The 19,740-nt window shown below is 35.9% G+C and overlaps 1 protein-coding gene across 1 annotated transcript in view; it reads right to left on the bottom strand.

Annotated features, from left to right (window-relative positions):
- Positions 1 to 19,740, bottom strand: part of RGS7 (regulator of G protein signaling 7) — a 591,228-nt gene that overhangs the window by 150,128 nt on the left and 421,360 nt on the right. The window contains exon 5 of the mRNA XM_060142082.1: positions 10,320 to 10,370. Coding sequence (XP_059998065.1) covers positions 10,320 to 10,370 — 51 coding nt within the window. The remainder of the gene's footprint in view (positions 1 to 10,319; positions 10,371 to 19,740) is intronic.

Here is a 19,740-nt window from a genome sequence, read left to right as displayed (position 1 = left end):
TGAAAGTATTCCAAAAAATTGCAGAGGAGAGAACACTTCCAAACTCATTCTATGAAGCCAGCATAACCCTGATAGCAAAACCAGACAAAGATATCGCAAAAAAAGGAAAATTACAGGCCAATATCACTGACGAACATAGATGCAAAAGTCCTTAACAAAATACTAGCAAACTCAATCCAACAACACATTAAAATGGTCATACAACATGGTCAAGTGGGATTTATACCAAAGATGTAAGGATTTTTCAATATCTGCAAATCAGTCAATGAGATACATCACATTAACAAACTGAAGAATTAAAACCGTGTGGTCATCTCTATAGCTGCAGGAAAAGCTTCTGACAAAATTCAACAGCATCTATGATAAAAACTTTCCAGAAAGTGGGCATAGAAGGAATGCACCTCAACATAATAAAGGTCATATATGACAACCCATACCTAACATCATACTCAATGGTGAAAATCTGAAAGCATTTCTTCTAAGGTCAGGTACAAGACGAGGATGCCTGCTTCCACCACTTTTACTCAACATAATTTTGGAAGTCCTAGCCACAGCAAGCAGACAAGAAAAAGAAATAAAAGGAATCCAAATTTGAAAGGAAGAAGTTAAACTGTCACTGTTTGCAGATGACATGATACTATACATTGAAAAGCCTAAAGATGCCACCAAAACTACTAGAGCTCATCAATGAATTCAATAAAGTTGCACGATACAAAATCAATATACAGAAATCTCTTCCATTTCTATACACCAACAATGAAATAGGAGAAAGAGAAATTAGGTAAACAATCCCATTTATCATCACATCCAAAAGAATAAAATACATAGGAATAAACCTATCTAAGGAGGAAAAAGACTTGTACTCTGAAAACTAGAAGATGCTGATGAAAGAAACTGAAGACAACACAAACAGGTGGAATGATATATGGTGGTATTCTTGAAGTGGGAGAATCGATATTGTTAAAATGACCATACTACCCAAGGCAATCTACAAATTCAAGGCAATCCCTATCAAGTTACCAATGGGATTTTTCACAGAACTAGAAAAATAATTTTAAAATTTGTATGGAAACACAAAAGACCTCAGATAGCCAAAAATCTTGAGAAAGCAGAATGGAAATGGAGGAATCATGTTCCCTGACTTCAGAATCTACTATAAAGCTACAGTATTCAAGAGTATGGTACTGACACAAAAACAGACACACAGATCAATGGAACAGGATAGAAAGCCCAGAAATAAACCCATGCAGCTATGGTCAATTAATCTATGAAAAAGGAGGCAAGAACAAACAATGGAAAAAAGTCTCTTGAATATGTGGTGCTGGGAAAACTGGGAAGCTAGATGCAAAAGAATGAAATTAGAACATTAGCTAACACCATATACAAAAATAAACTAAAACTGGATTAAAGACCTAAATGTAAGTTTGGATACTATAAAATTCCTGGAGGAAAACACAGAACACTCTTTGACATAAAGCAGCAATATTTTTTTTGATCCATCTCCTCGAGTAATGGAAATAAAAGCAAAAATAAACAAACGGAATCTAATTAAACTTAAAAGCTTTTGCACAGCCAAGAAACCATACACAAAATGAAAAGAGAACCTATGGAATGGGAGAAAATATCTGTAAATGATGCAACTGGCAAGGGATTAATTTCCAAAATATACAAATAGCTCATATAGCTCAATATAAAAAATAGAACAATCCAATCAAAAAATGGGCAGAAGACCTAAATAGACATTTCTCTAAAGAGGACATACAGACGGCCAGCAGGCACATGTAAAGATGTTCAACATCTCTAGTTATTAGAGAAATGCAAATCAAAACTACAATGATGATCTAACTACAATGATCAAAATTACCTCACACCAGTCACAATGGCCAACATCAAAAGTCTACAAACAAATGCTAGAGGGGGGTTGTAGATAAGGGAATCCTCCTACACTCTTTGGGGGAATGTAAACTGGTGCATCCACTATGGAGAACAGTATGGAGGTTCCTTAAAATAACTAAAAATAGAGCTACCATATGATCCAGCAATCTGACTCCTGGGGATATATCCGGAAAAGATGAAAACCCTAATTTGAAAAGATACAAGCACTCTAATGTTCATAGAAGTACTATTTACAACAGCCAAGACATGGAGCAACCTAAGTGTCCATTGACAGATAAATAAATGGATAAAGAATAGGTGGTATTTATACAATGGAATATTAGTCATAAAAATGAATAAAATGTCATTTGCAGTAACTTGGATGGAACTAGAGATTATCCCAATAAGTTAGACAGAGCAAGACAAATATCATAGGATATCTCTTATACATGGAATCTAAAAAAATGATACAAATGAACTTATTTACAAAACAGGAAAAGACTCACAGACATAGAAAATAAACTTACGGTTACCAAAGGGGAAGGCAGGGGGAGGAAGGGATAAATTAGGTGTTTGGGCTAACAGATGCACATTACTATATATAAAATTGATAAACAACAAGGACCTACTGTATTGCACAGGGAACTATATTTGATATCTTGTAATAATCTATAATGAAAACGAATCTGCAGAAGAATATATATATATATATATATATATATATATATATATATATAACTCAATCACTTTGCTGTATACCTGAAACTAACTCAACATTGTAAATCAATTATACTTCAATTTAAAAAAAAGTACACAGATCATAGGTATAGGATACCCACTTACTAACCTTGAAGCATCTGCCAGCGAGACAGGAACCAGGTGGAATACCCCCCTGGAAATGAATCACTGATTTGAGCCATTTATGTGATCGCTGGTTACCTTGCTAATACTGGCACTAGAGGGTGCCATTTTGGAATTGTCCATCTGTTAGCACCAGTGGGCATGCCTCACTAAGAGCCCTGCTGGATTAGCAATAGCCTCATCTACCAGTGCCCTTTGGCAGCTGCTCCCAGCAGCTAACCTGGGATCCAGACTCATCCACCAGTGCCACACAGCAGCCAGGATTCCACCACAACAGTAGGGTGCATGCAGCACACATAGGGGAGACCCCTTGAACACCTGGATCTAGTGGCCAGGCAGAATTGTACTTCTGAGTCCCAGGAGACATCACCTAAATAAGGCCACTCCTTCAAGACTGGGAGAGATAGCTGATATACCTATTAGTTAGAAACAAACAAAGAAAACTAGGCAAAATAAAGAGATACTGGAGTATGTCCCAATTGAAAGAGCAAGATAAAGATGCTCACTGAACCTGGAAGTAGAATAAATACACACAGTGAGAAGTTCAACAAAGAGACAGAAAATATTAAAAAGTACCAAATAGAAGTTATGACATAATTAAAAATACACTAGATGGGATCAACAGCAGACTGCATGATGTAGAAGAATTTGGTAAGCTGAAAGACAAAAAATGGAACTAACATAGACAAGAGTAGAAAAATGAAAAAAGAATTTTAAAAAGTGAAGAAATCTTAATAGAGCTTTGGAACAACATCAAATGAAATATATGCATTATAGGGGTCCTAGAATGAGAAGAGAGAAAGAGCCAGAAAAATTATTTGAAGAAACAGTAGCTGAAAACTTCCCTAATCTGGGAAAAGAAATAGACATCCAGGTCCAGGAAGCCCAGAGAGTTCCAAATAAGATGAACTCAAAGAGACACACATTAAGACACATTATAATTAAAATTGTAAAGTTTAAGGATAAAAAGAGTATCCTAAAAGCAGCAAGAGAATAACAACTTGTTACATATGAAAAGAAACCACATAAGGCTATCACAGATTTTTCAGCAGAAACTACAGGTCAGAAGGGGGTGGATGACATATTCAGAGTGCTTAAGGGAAAATACTTCCAACCAAGAATATCACACAGAATTGAAAAAGAAGTCAAGATTTTCCCAGATAGACAAAAACAAAAGGAGTTCATCACCACTAAACCATCCCTACAAGAAATATTATAAAGACTTATTTAAGGTGAAAAGAAAACGCACTAATTAATAATAAGAAACATATGAAAATAAAAATTTCACCGGTATAGATAAATATATACTACAGGAAGTGGATCAAGCATTTATAAAGCAAGCATAGTGGTTAAAAGACAAGTAAAAATAACTAAAATTATAATAATTAATTAAAGGATGCATAAAATAAATAATGTAAAATGTGTTATCATGAGTAAAACGTTTGTCCAGGGTAGGGGGGTGGGAGAGTAAAAAGATAAAAGTTTGGAATGTGTTCACATTTAAGTTGCTACCAACTTAAAACAGTCTACCATTTAAACAGGCTGTCATATGTGAAGCTCATAATAACCATAAGAAAAAAACTTGTAGTAAATACACAAAAGAAAATGAGAGAAAGAATCTCAACATAATACTAAAGAAAATCAACAAAACACAAGAGAAGAGATAAAGAGGAAAAGAAAAGAACTGAGAGTAACTATAAGAACAGCCAGTAAACAATAAACAAAATACATGATTATCACTACTTACTTTAATGTAAATGGACTAAATTCAATAATCAAAAGACACAGACTAGCTGAATGGATTAAAACACAAGACCCATCTATATGATGCCTACAAGAGACTCACTTCAGAAGAAAGGACACACATGGACTTACAGTGAAGGGATGGAAAAAGATATTCCATGCATATGGAAATGAAAAGAAAGCAAGAGTAGCTATACTCATATCAGACAAAATAGGCTTTAAACAAAAACTATAATAAAAGACAAAGAAGAACATTACATAATGATAAATAGGTCAATTCAGCAAGAAGATATAACCTTTATAAACGTATATGAACCCAACAGAGGAGCACCAAGATATATAAAGCAAATATTAATGGACTTAAGTTGAAAAATTGAAAGCAATACAACAATAGTAGGGGACTTTAACACCCTACTTAAATCAATGCATAGATCATCTAGACAAAATAAGGAAACAGTGGATGTAAATGACACATTTACATCATATACTTAAGAGATATATACATTCTGATACATATGTTTCATCTCAAAGCAACAGAATACATATTCTTCTCAAGTGCATACGGAACAATATCCAGGATAGATCACATGTTAGATTGCAAAGCAAGTCTCAAGTAATTCAAGAAGATTGAAATTATGTCAAGTATTTTCTTTTACCATAATTGTATGAAACTAGAAAACAATCACAAGGAAATAAAGAGAAAAAACACAAAAAATGGTGATTAAATAAAATCTATAATTAAATCTAATTAAATAAAATTGATACCAAAGTATCAATGGATAATCAAAGAAATCAAAAGAAGAAAAAAAAAACCTAAAGAGAAATGAGAACATAAATATGACATAGCAAAGTCTATGGGATGCAGAAAATCAGTTCAAAGAGAGAATTTCATAGCAATACATTCCTACCTCATAACAATAATATCTCAAATAAACAATCTGACTTTACACCTAAAGGAACTATAAAAAGAACAAAGGTAAAATTAGTAGAATACATGAAATAATAAAGATCAGAGTGGAAATAAGTGAAGTAGAGATTAAAAAAAAACCCATAGAAAACACCAATGAAACAAGGAGCTGGTTTTTGAAAAGATAAAATCAACAAAGCAGCTAGACTAACCACGAAAAAAAGAGAGAGGACTCAAACAAATAAAACCAGAGATTAAAAAGGAGAATTTAAAACTGATACCACAGAAAAATAAAGAATCATAAGGACTGCTACAAACAAGTATATGTAAACAAATTGGACAGTCTAGAAGAAATGGATAAATTTTTAGAAATATACAATCTTCTAAGACTGAATCATGAAGAAATAGAAAATCTTAATAGACTGATTACTAGTAGGGAAATTAAAACAGTAATTTAAAAATCTCCCAACAAACAAAAGCCCATGACCAGTAGATTTTACTGGTGAATTTTACAAAACATTCAAAAATTTAATATCGATCCTTCTTAAATTCTTCCAAAAAATTGAAGAGAAAGGAAACCTTCCAAACACATTTCATAAAGCTGGCATTACCCTGATACCAAAATCAGACAAGGTCATCACAAGAAAGAAAGTTACAATCCAAAATCCTTGGTGAACATAGAAAATCATATGATCATCCTGATAGTTGCAGAAAAACATTTGACAAAATTCAACATCAATTTATGCAAAAATGCTCAAGTAAGGGCATATTGAGGGAATGTACCTCAACATAATAAAGGTCATATATGACAAACCCACAATTAACATCATACTGAACAGAGAAAAGCTCAAAACTTTTCCTCTAAGATCAGGAACAAGACAAGGATGTCTACTCTTGCCACTTTTATTCAACATTGTATTGAAGTCCTAGCCACAGCAGTTAGGCAAGAAAAATAAATAAAAGGCATCCAAATTGGATAGGAAGAAGTAAAACTGTCACTGTTTTCAGTTTACATGATACTATACATAGAAAATCCTAAGACTACACCAAAAAACTATTAGAACTAATAAATGAATTCTGTAAAGTTTCAGGATAAAGAATTAATATACAGAAATCTGTTGTGTTTCTATACACTACTAACAAACTATCAGAAAGATAAATGAAGAAAACAATCCCATTTTCAATTGCATCAAAAAAATTAAAATACGTAGGAATAAATTTAACCAAGGAAGTGAAATACCTGTACACTGAGAACTATAAGACACTGAGGAAAGAAACTGAAGACACAAATAAATGGAAAGATATTCCATGCTCATGAATTGGAAGAATTAATATTGTTAAAATGCCCCTAATAGCCAAAGCAATCTACAGATTCAATGAAATCCTTATAAAAATTCCAAAGACATATTTTGTAGAACTAGAACAAATACTTCTAAAATTTGTATGGAACCACAAAGGATCCCAAATAGCAAAAACAAGCTTGAGAACAATGAACAAAACCTAAGGTATCGAGCGTCCTAATTTCAAACTATACCACAAAGCCATATTAATCAAAACAGTATGGTATTGACACAAAAACAGACACACAGATCAATGGAACAGAATTGACAGTCCATAAATAAACCCACAAATATATGGTCAATTAATTTACTACCAAGGAGCCAAACACATAAAAGAAAGAAATGACATTATTTTGGTGTCATAAAATGTCATTAAATGGTGTTGGAGAAACTAGACAGCCACATGTGAAAGAGCAAAACTAGATTACTATCTTATATCATACATAAAAACTAATTCAAAATGGATTAAAGACTTGAGTGTAAGACCAGAAATCATAAAATTCCTAGAAGAAAACATAGGTGGTAAACTCACTGACATAGATCTCAGTGATGTTTTGGTGGACCTGACCCCAAAGGTAAGGGACACAAAAGCAAAAATAAACAAATGGGACTAGATCAAACTAAAAATCTTTTGCTCAGTGAAGGAAACCATCATCAAAATGAAAAGGCAACCTACTGAATGGGAGAAGATATTTGCAAATCATATATCTGGTAAGTGTTAATATTCAAAATATATAAAGGATTCAATAACAAAAAATCTGATTAAAAATGGGTAGATGATCTGAATAGTCATTTTTCCAAGAAGACATACAGATGTCCACAACAGGTACTTGAAAAAGATGCTCAACATCACCAATCATCAGGGAAATGTAAATCAAAAACACAATGAGATATCACCTCACACCTGTCAGAATGGCTATTAGCAAAAAGATAATAACTAACAAATGTTGGCAAGGTTGTGGAGAAAAGGAAACCATTGTGCACTGTTGGTGTTAACTGATGCAGACACTATGAAAAAGATTATGGAAGTTCCTCAAAAAGTTAAAAATAGGGCTTCCCTGGTGGCACAGTGGTTGAGAGTCCGCCTGCCGATGCAGGGGACACGGGTTCGTGCCCCGGTCCGGGAAGATCCCACATGCCGCGGAGCAGCTGGGCCCGTGAGCCATGGCTGCTGAGCCTGCGCGTCTGGAGCCTGTGCTCCGCAACGGGAGAGGCCACAACAGTGAGAGGCCCGTGTACCGCAAAAAAAAAAAAAATAAAAATAAAAATAAAAAATGGAACTACCATATGATTCAGCAATTCCCCTTGTGGGAATTTATCCAAAGGAAACAAAAACACTAACTCAAAAAGATATTTGCACCCCAATGTTCATTGCAGCATCATTTACAATAGCCAGGATATGGAAGCAACCTAACTGTCCATCGTTGAATGAATGTAAAAGGAAAATTTGGTATGTATATGTAAATATATACTGGTGTTGGATTATGCAACCCCTTTCCCTCAGAAGTCCCTGAAGATCATGCAATCCTCTCCCCGTCTCTAAATGGATCACCAGAACCCGCTCCCATACCAAAGCATTAGTCTTTTCTTCCAACTTGCCACAAAATTCTCTTTCAACAAATTATTGATCTAGAACTTCAAATGATCCCTAGAGTTCTTCAACCACTTGACCACCAAATAAGCACAACATAGAAGCGTGGCATGGGTTTCTCTTTTATATTTAAATATCTTCAGATAATTTATGAAGTTAAAATTAGACCTAGCTTTATAATAATTACTTATCTCTTCATGAGCAGTTCTAAAATGGTATGATTAAATTAATCATGCAACCACCAAAGTAGATATCAGCTACATTCTTGATCGTATTTAACTAGAATCATCTCCCAGATTGATTCATTTTCTGTGTGTAAAATCTGTCATATCTTCAGAACAATCATCAATGCTTCTTAAAATCCAGCACAGAATTTTTCACTCCATACCAACCAACCAAAAACTAATTTTTCAGCCTGTCATAAATATGACTGAAAATCATGAATGTTCTTTCCCAGATATAATTGATTTTATCTTTTTATATACCTTCTAATGAAGCTTTACAACTTCCTTAAACGGTTGAACAAGCAAATAAAATCAGTTTTTCATATACATTATAGCTAAAATGATATTTCTTATATAAATTATAAACAACGAGTGTTTCTTACTAGCATATTATACCCGTATATTTTCCCTGCTTCTCAGACTATTACTGAAGTACACTTTCAGTCTTAATTTGCAAAAGAACTACTCTTTTGTATCTACTTCACCTTTTGAGAAATGATATTCTTTGCAAATCAGTAGTTCCCTGGTTTTCTGTGACTGTACCAGTGTTTTCTTAGCACTGGAGTCTTTTGTCTGGTGCTACAGTTTGTAAAGTCAGGAATGGCACTGAGCTGAGGCTGAAAGGTAAAACTGTCAAGACCGTGGCTTCCTTTCTCAATAATTATCTCCTTTTTTCACCTAGTAATAATTTGATGCTGGCAGTAGCTGCTTCATCTTTACTTACTTGTTTTATTCCTGTTTAACTTGATAGAATAAGTATTTTAAAAGATCATATACCAAGTGATCAGGGGATGTACACAGACATTTTTTACAGAATTAGAAGTATATTTTCTGGTGGCACGGCCTTATAAAGTTAGCTCAAAATGAGTAAAAATAAAAACTTTGCATCTCCATGTACTATTATTTCTAAATCATTCTAAGGTGGTAATCACCAGAAGCAGGAGTAAAAGCCGTAACAATTTTTTTTTTAAATTGAAGGAATAGTGTCTGTGTAGTTAGTGTATTGCCATCTTTCTCTATTATGTCATTCTGTCACTGTAATCCCAATTTTTATGTTATTTTCTTTTGTTTTTTTCAGCATATTCTCTAAACAAAATAATCTCACTTTTATTTCAGTGATGTGAAATATGCCACACATGAAGGCTTTTACATGATATTTCTTTAAAGTCATTAAATTCCTCACAATTCAGAATATGTTCTAGGCAATGAAGAAGTGTGCTGGTAGAAACTGTTCTCAAATTGTGGACATTGGTTTTGCGTTGCAGAATACAGAAAATGTCCACCACAATAAATGAGTCCATGGCTGCAATAAGGGTATTAAAAACATAATGTAGGCATGATAAAAAATTGGAATTACAAATAACATTGTTTTCAAACCTCATGCAAAAATGGAGTTAAGGCAAAATTATAAATTAATGAGATTTAGTTCTATGTGTTTTCAGAAGAGAAATTTCATTATTTCATAATCACTTGCTATAAATTATATGTATAATTATTTATGGACATGTATACTGCTCATCCATTCTAACAGTCGCTAATCACCTGAATCAAATGATATAAAATAGGACATTATATATTGAAAAAATTTTAAAGTAAACTAAATAAAATTTAGTTAAATATACATTGACTACCATAAAATCTGTATAAATGGGAAAAACATAGTTAAAATGTAATTATAACTTTTCAGGTTTGCTTGCTTGTCATGTTAGCCCTGAAAAAACATATTTCTTAAAACCACAAAGAAAATACTTTTATCGATGGGAAAATTATTTATTTACCTGGATCTTCTATGGTTAAGTTCTTTATTAACCATTGAACAATGTCTGACCCTGAAAAAAGAGAAAAAGAAACACACATATATATGAACATCTATTTATATATGTTAACCTTAAGAACTCAACATTTAGCACTCATAAGAGTAGGAATGTTTCTAGTTGTTACAATAACAGATTAAAGATCAGCCACATATGAAGTATTGAAAACAGAGCGTGAATACATTGTTTTTCTTCAGTGAGCCAAGGTGCAAACTAGTCAATTATTAAATATGAAATGTTTAAACATAAAGATTTAATATACTAGTAGTGGATAAAGTGATTCATTGATTTATTCATTTAATGAATGTTTATTGAGTGCCCACTATGTTTCAAGCACAATTCTTAGCATGGCATAACCAATACTTTATAAGATGATACCTGTCTCATTTCTGGTTTTCCCCATCCAGTCCCTGTATCTACTCTCAAGCCAACCCAAATTGGTTGTCATTTTTGGCAACAAATTTGTGTTGTTATAGTATTGTGTCTTTATAATACTATTTTCTTTGACTGAAAGGTCTTTCCACTATTTTCAAGACACTCAAGATTCATTTACACAAGAGAACTTCCCTTGACCCTCACCTTTGGCAATGTGTGTGGGGAGCCGTAGGCTGGTCAAAAGGAAAGCAGGGCAGCCAACATTTCTAGTGGGTTGTGATCCAAGATTGAAAGGATAAGGTCCTGAGCTAGTTCAGTGTACATGTGAATTAGAACAAAATTAGACTTGTTCTAGGACCTTGTGACTAGGTCTGGGGTTGGCAAGTGGGAAAATTAAGAGGACTCAAAGTTTACAGTCCAGGAGCATTAGGAATGAATGGAATGGTGAAAATATGAGCAGAAATGGGAGATTCAGGAAGAGGTGCTGATTTACCTGAGATGTTCATTTCTGTTTAATTTGGCTCTCAGCATAATTCATTTCTACATAAAACTGCAAAAAATATGTAATGTAAATAGTTACATATACTTAGTAAGCTGTATCAGGGCTGCATGAATGAAATTTTGTGTGAACTGAAATTCCATTTCTACCTCTCTTGGAGACTGGGTATAGTTGTAGCCTACCCACCTGAGACCTGGCAAATGAGTGATATTAACAATGGCCAAATAATTCTAGTTGCTTAAAGCAGAATAGTTCAAAATTAATTTCAAAATAAACTTGATCATCAAGCTTGACAATAATGTCCTAAAACTTATGAAAACAGTTACACCCAACATCAATTTCAATATGCATGCATTTAAAAAATATTAACTTCAAGTATTAACTGTTCCTTGACAACTGCTCTTGATTTAACTGCATTTGAGAGGATGACTTCAACTAGATCCTAAGGAAGCTCTGAGGGAAGGAAGGAGGGGAAACCATTCATAAGAACACAGATGTTGCAGAATGTTGACTTATTACTTACAGCCTAAGTTATCTTGAGGCATGGTCTTCCCTTTTATAAAAGGGGAAACTCAGTTTTTCAAATGTGTATGTAGTGTTACTTGACCAATGTAGAATTCCAGGTACCTAAATATTATTAGCTATCTCCAGGTGCCCTGCTCGTTTTTCACATTTGAGCATCTATTTGGGGAAAATATATGAGCAGCCACTGGAAAATTTCTACTCTTGAAGAGAGCCAAATATTGGTTCCAGGACTATAATTTTTTCTTAATGTGAAAAGTGATTTTAAAATACCTTCAGAAAAGTGTTATTAAAAAAAAATTTTCTTCTGTCTCCCTCTCTCTTTCTCCCTCTCCCCCCACCCTTTCCCGAACAGAAAGAAATACAAAGCAGTCTAATTTGAAATTACATTTAATTCAGGAAACAAGAAACTTATTTTCCTGGCCTAGTTTTGGGTATTTCTGTCACAGTGGTGGTCTCAGTTCACTGTAAAAGAGCCAATGTGATTACCTGTCAGTATCATTATAGTGGTTTTATTGTTGTGTGATCACCCAATATATGTATGGTTTTAACACATTATGAATTATTTTATTGTCAAATGTACATCCAGTTCACCATATTCATCTATTATGCATCTATGACAGCAAGACCTTAACTCCCAGTTGAGAGAGGCAGAGACAGAGAAAGGGAGAAAAAAAATTCCAGCATCTTATGGAACCAAAAGATTGAAAGAGAAATGCTATCATAGTAATGTTGAAAACTGATTCAAATGGCTTTATGGCCAGGAGGGGTGTAGAAAGGAATTGCCCCTTTCTCCCAATTTCTCAGCTTTATCTTTAATAAATAAGTGGCGGATCTGCTAAAATTTTCGTGTACAAATGTACATATCCAGGACACTTTAGAGTTCCATTTATCTTTTTTTTTTAACATCTTTATTGGGGTATAATTGCTTTACAATGGTGGTTAGTTTCTGCTTTATAACAAAGTGAATCAGTTATACATATACATATGTCCCCATATCTCTTCTCTCTTGCATCTCCTTCCCTCCCACCCTCCCTATCCCAGCACTCTAGGTGGTCACAAAGCACTGAGCTGATCTCCCTGCGCTATGCGGCTGCTTCCCACTAGCTATCTATTTTACATTTCGTAGTGTATATATATGTTCATGCCACTCTCTCACTTTGCCCCAGCTTACCCTTCCCCCTCCCCATATCCTCAACTCCATTCTCTAGTATGTCTGCGTCTTTATTCCCGTCTTGCCCCTAGGTTCTTCATGACCATTTTTTATTCTTAGATTCCATATATATGTGTTAGCATACGGTATTTGTTTTTCTCTTTCTGACTTACTTCACTCTGTATGACAGACTCTAGGTTCATCCACCTCATTACAAAAAACTCAATTTCATTTCTTTTTATGGCTGAGTAATATTCCATTGTATATATGCGCCACATCTTCTTTATCCATTCATCTGTTGATGGTCACTTAGGTTGCTTCCATGTCCTGGCTATTGTAAATAGAGCTGCAATGAACATTGTGGTACATGACTGTTTTTGAATTACGGTGTTCTCAGGGTATATGCCCAGTAGTGGGATTGCTGGGTCGTATGGTAGTTCTATTTTTAGTTTTTTAAGGAACCTCCATACTGTTCTCCATAGTGGCTGTATCAATTTACATTCCCACCAATACTGTAAGAGAGCTCCCTTTTCTCCATACCCTCTCCAGCGTTTATTGTTTGTAGATTTTTTGATGATGGCCATTCTGACCGGTGTGAGATGATATCTCATTGTAGTTTTGATTTGCATTTCTCCAATGATTATGATGTTGAGCATTCTTTCATGTGTTTGTTGGCAATCTGTATATCTTCTTTGGAGAAATGTCTATTTAGGTCTTCTGCCCATTTTTGGATTGGGTTGTTTGTTTTTCTGATATCGAGCTGCATGTGCTCCTTGTAAATTTTGGAGATTAATCCTTTGTCAGTTGCTTCATTTGAAAATATTTTCTCCCATTCTGAGGGTTGTCTTTTCATCTTATTTATGGTCCCCTTTGCTGTGCAAAAGCTTTTAAGTTTCATTAGGTCCCATTTGTTTACTTTTGTTTTTATTTCCATTTCTCTAGGAGGTGAGTCAAAAAGGATCTTGCTGTGATTTATATCATGGAGTTTTCTGCCTGTGTTTTCCTCTAAGAGTTTAATAGTGTCTGGCTTTACATTTAGGTCTTTAATTCATTTTGAGTTTATTTTTGTGTATGGTGTTATGGTGTGTTCTAATTTCATTTATCTTTATACTGAGGACATCAGAGTAACAAGCAGGATGTTTTGTTTGGCTTTGTTTATTTCTTTAAAAAAAATGTGAAACTAGTTAAGAGATGCAACAGTATCTTATACCCTAAGACAGGGATCCCCAAACCCTGGGCCACAGACCAATACCGGTCCATGGCCTGTTAGGAACTGCGCCACACAGCAGGAGGTGAGCAGCGGGAGAGCAAAGCTTCATCGTTATTTACAGCCTCTTCCCATCGCTCGCATTACTGCCTGAGCTCCGCCTCCTGTCAGATCAGCGGTGGCATTAGATTCTCATAGGAGCGCGAACCCTACTGTGAACTGCGCATGCCAGGGATCTAGGTTGTGCACTCATTATGAGAATCTAATGCCTGATGATCTGAGGTAGAGCTGAAGTGGTGGTGCTAGCGCTGGGGAGCGGCTGCAAATACAGATTATCATTAGCAGAGAGGTTTGACTGTACAGAGACCATAATAAATCAGTTGCTTGCAGACTCATGTCAAAACCCTATCTGTGGGACTTCCCTGGTGGTGCAGTGGTTAAGAATCTGCCTGCCAATGCAGGGGACACGTGTTTGAACGCTGGTGTGGGAAGATCTCACGTGCCACGGAGCAACTAAGCCCATGCACCACAACTACTGAGCCTGCGCTCTAGAGAGTCCATGAGCCACAACTACTGAAGCCTGCACGCCTAGAGCCCATGCTCCACAACAAGAGAAGCCTCCACAATGAGAAGCCCGTGCACCACAATGAAGAGTAGCCCCTGCTCACCGCAACTAGAGAAAGCCTGCACACAGCAACGAAGACCCAACATAGCCAAAAAAAAAAAAAAAAAAACCTATCAGTGAGTGGCAAGTGACAATTAAGCTGCATCTGGTGGCAGGCTTTATAGTGGCAAGTGACTTGATGTACTTCAATTGTACAGCTGCATCTGGTGGCAGGGTGTAAGTCAGAATCCGACACTTACTTTAGTCTGCGTGTGGCCCTCCCATTATTTTATTTACCACTTCTCTCTGCCTCTCTTTCCCTCACTGCACACCTGTCTCAGTCACAGTTTTGGTAAGCCCACAAGCTAACCCTAGCCAAAAAGAGGAAAAAACAAACGTCGTTAGAGAGCTTCTTTGGAAAGGGGAAAGACCCAATGGTGAAAGAGTAGAAGACTCTAAGACTGCCAACAAAAAGAAAGCTGCATTTAAAAGAAAATATCAAGAGTCCTACTTAAATTACAGGTTCATTGCAACAGGTGATTCACATTCTCCAAGCCCACTATGTATAATATGCAGCAACCGGCTATCCAACAAAGCCATGAAACCTTGAAAACTGCTTCACCACATGGAGACCAAGCACTCTGCATTAAAAGACAAGCCTTTGGAATTTTTCAAGAGAAAAAAACGTGAACAGGAAGAACAGAAGAATTGCTGAAGGCCACCACTTCATCTAAGGTGTCTGCACTGAGAGCATCATTCTTAGTGGCTAATCACATTGCTAAAGCTAAGAAGCCCTTTACTATTGGTGAAGAGTTGATCCTGCCTGCTGCTAAGGACATTTGTCGTGAACTTTTAGGAGAGGTTGCAGTTCAAAAGGTGGCACAATTGGTGCTCTTTCAGCTAGCACCATAACTAAATGAATTAATGAAACAGCAGAGAATATTGAGGCACAATTGTTAGAGAGGATTAATGAGCCACCATGATATGCAATCTAAGTTGATGAGTCTACCGATGTTGACAACAAGGCAACAATGCTTGCTTTTGTGTGATATATTTTTCAGGAGGATGTGCCTGAGGATGTGTTTCATGCACTTTTGTTGCCAACTAACACCACAGGTGCAGAGCTATTCAAGTCTTTGAATGGTTACATATCAGGAAAACTGAATTGGTCATTTTGTGTCGGTATATGCACGGATGGAGCGGCTGCCATGACTGGATAGCTTTCTGGTTTCACTACTCGGGTCAAAGAGGTTGTTTCTGAATGTGAGTCTATGCACTGTGTCATCCATAGAGAAATGTTGGCTAGTCAAAAAATATCACCTGAACTTAACAACATTTCGCAGGATGTGATTAAAATTATCAACCACATTAAGGTACATGCCCTTAACTCACGTCTGTTTGTGCAGCTCTGTGAGGAGATAGATGCAGAGCAACACATCTTCTCTTACACACAGAAGTGAGATGGCTTTCTAAAGGAAGTTCACTGGCCAGAGTTTTTGAGTTACAAGAGCCACTCCAGAGATTTCTTTAGAAAAACAGTCACCACTGGCAGCACATTTCAGTGACACAGAATGGGTCACAAAACTTGCTTACTTGTGTGACATATTCAACCTGCTTAACAAACTCAATCTGTCACTTCAGGGGAGAAGAACAACGGTGTTCAAGTCAACAGATAAAGTGGCTGCATTCAATGCAAACTGGAATTATGGGGGTGACAAGAGAACATTGGGATTTTTGACGTGTTTCAAACATTAGCAAAGATTTTGAAAGAGGCTGAGCCAGGGCCTTCTTTCTCCCAGCTGGTGCATGATCACCTATCTCAGCTTTCAGAAGAGTTTGAGCATTACTTCCTAACCACAAAAGACCCCCGAACTGGGAAGGAATGGATACACAACCCATTTGTGAATAAGCCAGGTGAAATCGACTTTGTCTGTGCTAGAAGAGGATCAACTGCTTGAGATTGCAAATGATGGTGGCCTTAAAAGTATGTTTGAGACAACTTCAAATCTCCATACGTTCTGGATTAAAGTCAAGGTGGAATATCCTGAGATTGCCACAAAAGCACTGAAAAGCCTGCTTCCATTCCCAACGCCCTATCTCTGTGAAGCAGGGTTTTCTGCAGTGACAGCGACCAAAATGAAGTTGGGGAGTAGACTGAACATAAGCAACACACTTTGAGTGTCACTGTCTCCCATCACCCCCAGGTGGGACTATCTAGTTGCAGGAAAACAAGCTCAGGGCTCCCACTGATTCTGCATTATGGTGAGTTGTATAATTATTTCATTATATATTACAATGTAATAATAATAGAAATAAAGTGCACAATAAATGTAATGCTCTTGAATCGTCCCGAAACCATCCCCCTGCACCCTGGTCCATGGAAAAACTGTCTTCCATGAAACCGGTCCCTGATGCCAGAAAGGTTGGGGACCACGGCCCTAAGAGGTAAATTTGTCTCTGTGATTGCAACTTCTGGAAAGTTTAGCCCTGATCAGTGCCCATACTCTTGTCTTGAAATCTTAGAGGCATCTAACACTTTTAGAGTTACAAAATTATGTGTTCTCTCTACTTAGCAGGAGCAGTGGAAGCTTTATTGTTGTATAATCCCATAATCTATGATTTGCAATGAAAACAAGCAAAACAAGCAAAGCAAAAATGTTCCTTACGTACTGCTCATAGTTCTGCACATGCCATATTGTTTCTTATTTCCATGACTTTGCTCACGCTATTCTGTCTCTGCCTCTTTTTCCTTTGGTTAATCCCAACTGATTTCATAAAGTTCAGTTCATATATTAACTACTCCAGGAAGTCTACTCTGCTCATTCCTATCTCACCTTGCCAGGTAAAGTCTTTCTCCGCTAAGACCTATTAATATCCTCATCATTCATTACACTTGTCAATGGTTTTTTTTGTTAATTTTGTTAATTTTTGTCTGTCTTTCCCATTGCATCATGAGTTCCTTGGAGGTAAGGGTGTGTGTTATTCATCTTTGGATCTCAAGCACCCAGACCAGTGCCTGGCATATAAAAGGTGATGAGTAAATGTTAAAAGACTAGATGAACAAACAGCAAGATTCCCCTCCTCATATGCTACTCTAAGAGAATTTACAAAACGATGGCATTGGTCATACAAAGAACATTTGACTGGCCTGTAATTTTCAGCTACCGTAATCACCCTTCACGGTGATAATTTTCCCTTTTCAAGGCTATCAATTCACCACTCCATCCATAATTAAAGCAAAGGAATCAAAGACATTTAGACATCAATATTATTTCCTCACCCATGCCATGGACCTGAGTAGTAAAGGGGCTTCCCCAAGTCTGGTCTGATGCCGAGTGACAAGGCTTGGACTATGCTCCGGGCAGAGCCTACTATACTTCCATTGCAGGCCATATACCCTCTACAAGTTAGAGCACATCCTCACCTACAAGTGACAACTATAGCTATCCACACTCTGAACCTGAAACTGAGGTTCACCAAAAGAAAAATATTGTGAAATGTTTGCAAATATGATATATGAGGACTTTGTAAGCAACCAAAATGTTACAATTTTGATTTGTATCTTTAACAAAAAACCTTCTTTTTGTAATTTCTGTTAGAGCTTTTAATGAAAACATTTAGCTCTTAATCACAATGGAAGGGTTCCAAATATTCCTGAGGCAAAGACATTGACCTTTGTAATATTTCTCTTTCAGGAAAATGAGTAGTAGGCTCTTTGCACTGCCTAAATACTTTGCTGAACCCTCAGAACCACATAGACATGGTCCTGGCAATATGAATGTATTTTATTTAACAAATACCATAAATAGTCCCTGTTTTTTATGGGTTAAGTATTCTCAGGATCTCTCACTAAATATAACATCCTGTATATCTGGAAAATATTTTTCCAACATTATTCTTGGTTCCTTGAAATAGGAACAATAAATGTTTATCATCATCATCATTAAATAGTATATAATGCACATTTATTGAGTTTCTATGAAAATCTTGCTGTAGACCTATAGTTTTAGGGACAAGTAGGAAAGAATGTGGAGTGAAGCAGATTTACTCTTCTGTGAGTCCTTTGAGGGAAGAAATGATGTCTTACTAATCACATTTCCCTCATTCTCTTCAAAGTGCTCTAACACAGATCACTATTAAACATTTACTGTAGGTATAGCTTCAATGTTTATAGACATGTACTTTATGCACAAAGGACCCCAAACACTGAAAAATCAGCCCTAACAGTCATTCCCATACAACATTTAATGACACCCTTGTGTATCGCTGTCATAATTTTTAAAATTCTTGGTGCAAAAATAATTTAATTCAGTTTAATTTTTACTGCAGTATTTCTTTAAGATTTAAAAAAATAAAGGTTTTATTTTTGTAAGCTGATATATTACCCATTTGTAAAGCTGAAAGAATGAACTGAATCTTTCCTTAATCTTTGTAATAAGTAATTGCTAATATCTAAAAACAACGTTTTGTTTCTGATGATTACTTGTGTTCCTGCTTGCTGACGTATCCTGTCCCATCTTAAATGCAACTGCACAACCATCGTCAGGTCTGAGGATCCAATAGGGCATCCAAAGTCTAAATCCTGTAATAGATTATTTCTAACACTTTGTTACTGAGACATCCTTTGGCTTCCCTAGGGTGTGTGCTCTCTCTCGCTTAAGAGTAATAAACTCAATTTGTTCAATCATAGGTGTGTTCCTGGTGGTCTTTGGCTGGAGGGCATTGATTCTTTTTTTTAACTGACATATAACATTATATTAGTTTCAGGTGTACAACATAATGATTCAGTATTTGTATATACCATGAAATGATCACCACAATAAGTCCAATTAACAACCATCACCTCATATAGCTGCAAAGTTGTTTTTTTTTTTCTTGTGGCAAGGACCTTTACAATCTACTCTCTTAGCAACTTTTAATTATCCAATACAGTATTATTAACTATATTCAATATATTGTACATTACATCCCCTGGGCTTACTTCTTTTATAACTGAAGTCTGTACCTTTCACCCACTTCACACCA

This window comes from Lagenorhynchus albirostris, chromosome 2, assembly GCF_949774975.1.
Source record: "Lagenorhynchus albirostris chromosome 2, mLagAlb1.1, whole genome shotgun sequence".
Classification (NCBI taxonomy): domain Eukaryota; kingdom Metazoa; phylum Chordata; class Mammalia; order Artiodactyla; family Delphinidae; genus Lagenorhynchus; species Lagenorhynchus albirostris.
Note: the sequence above shows the minus strand (reverse complement) of the source record. Positions and strands in the feature narration are given on the sequence as shown.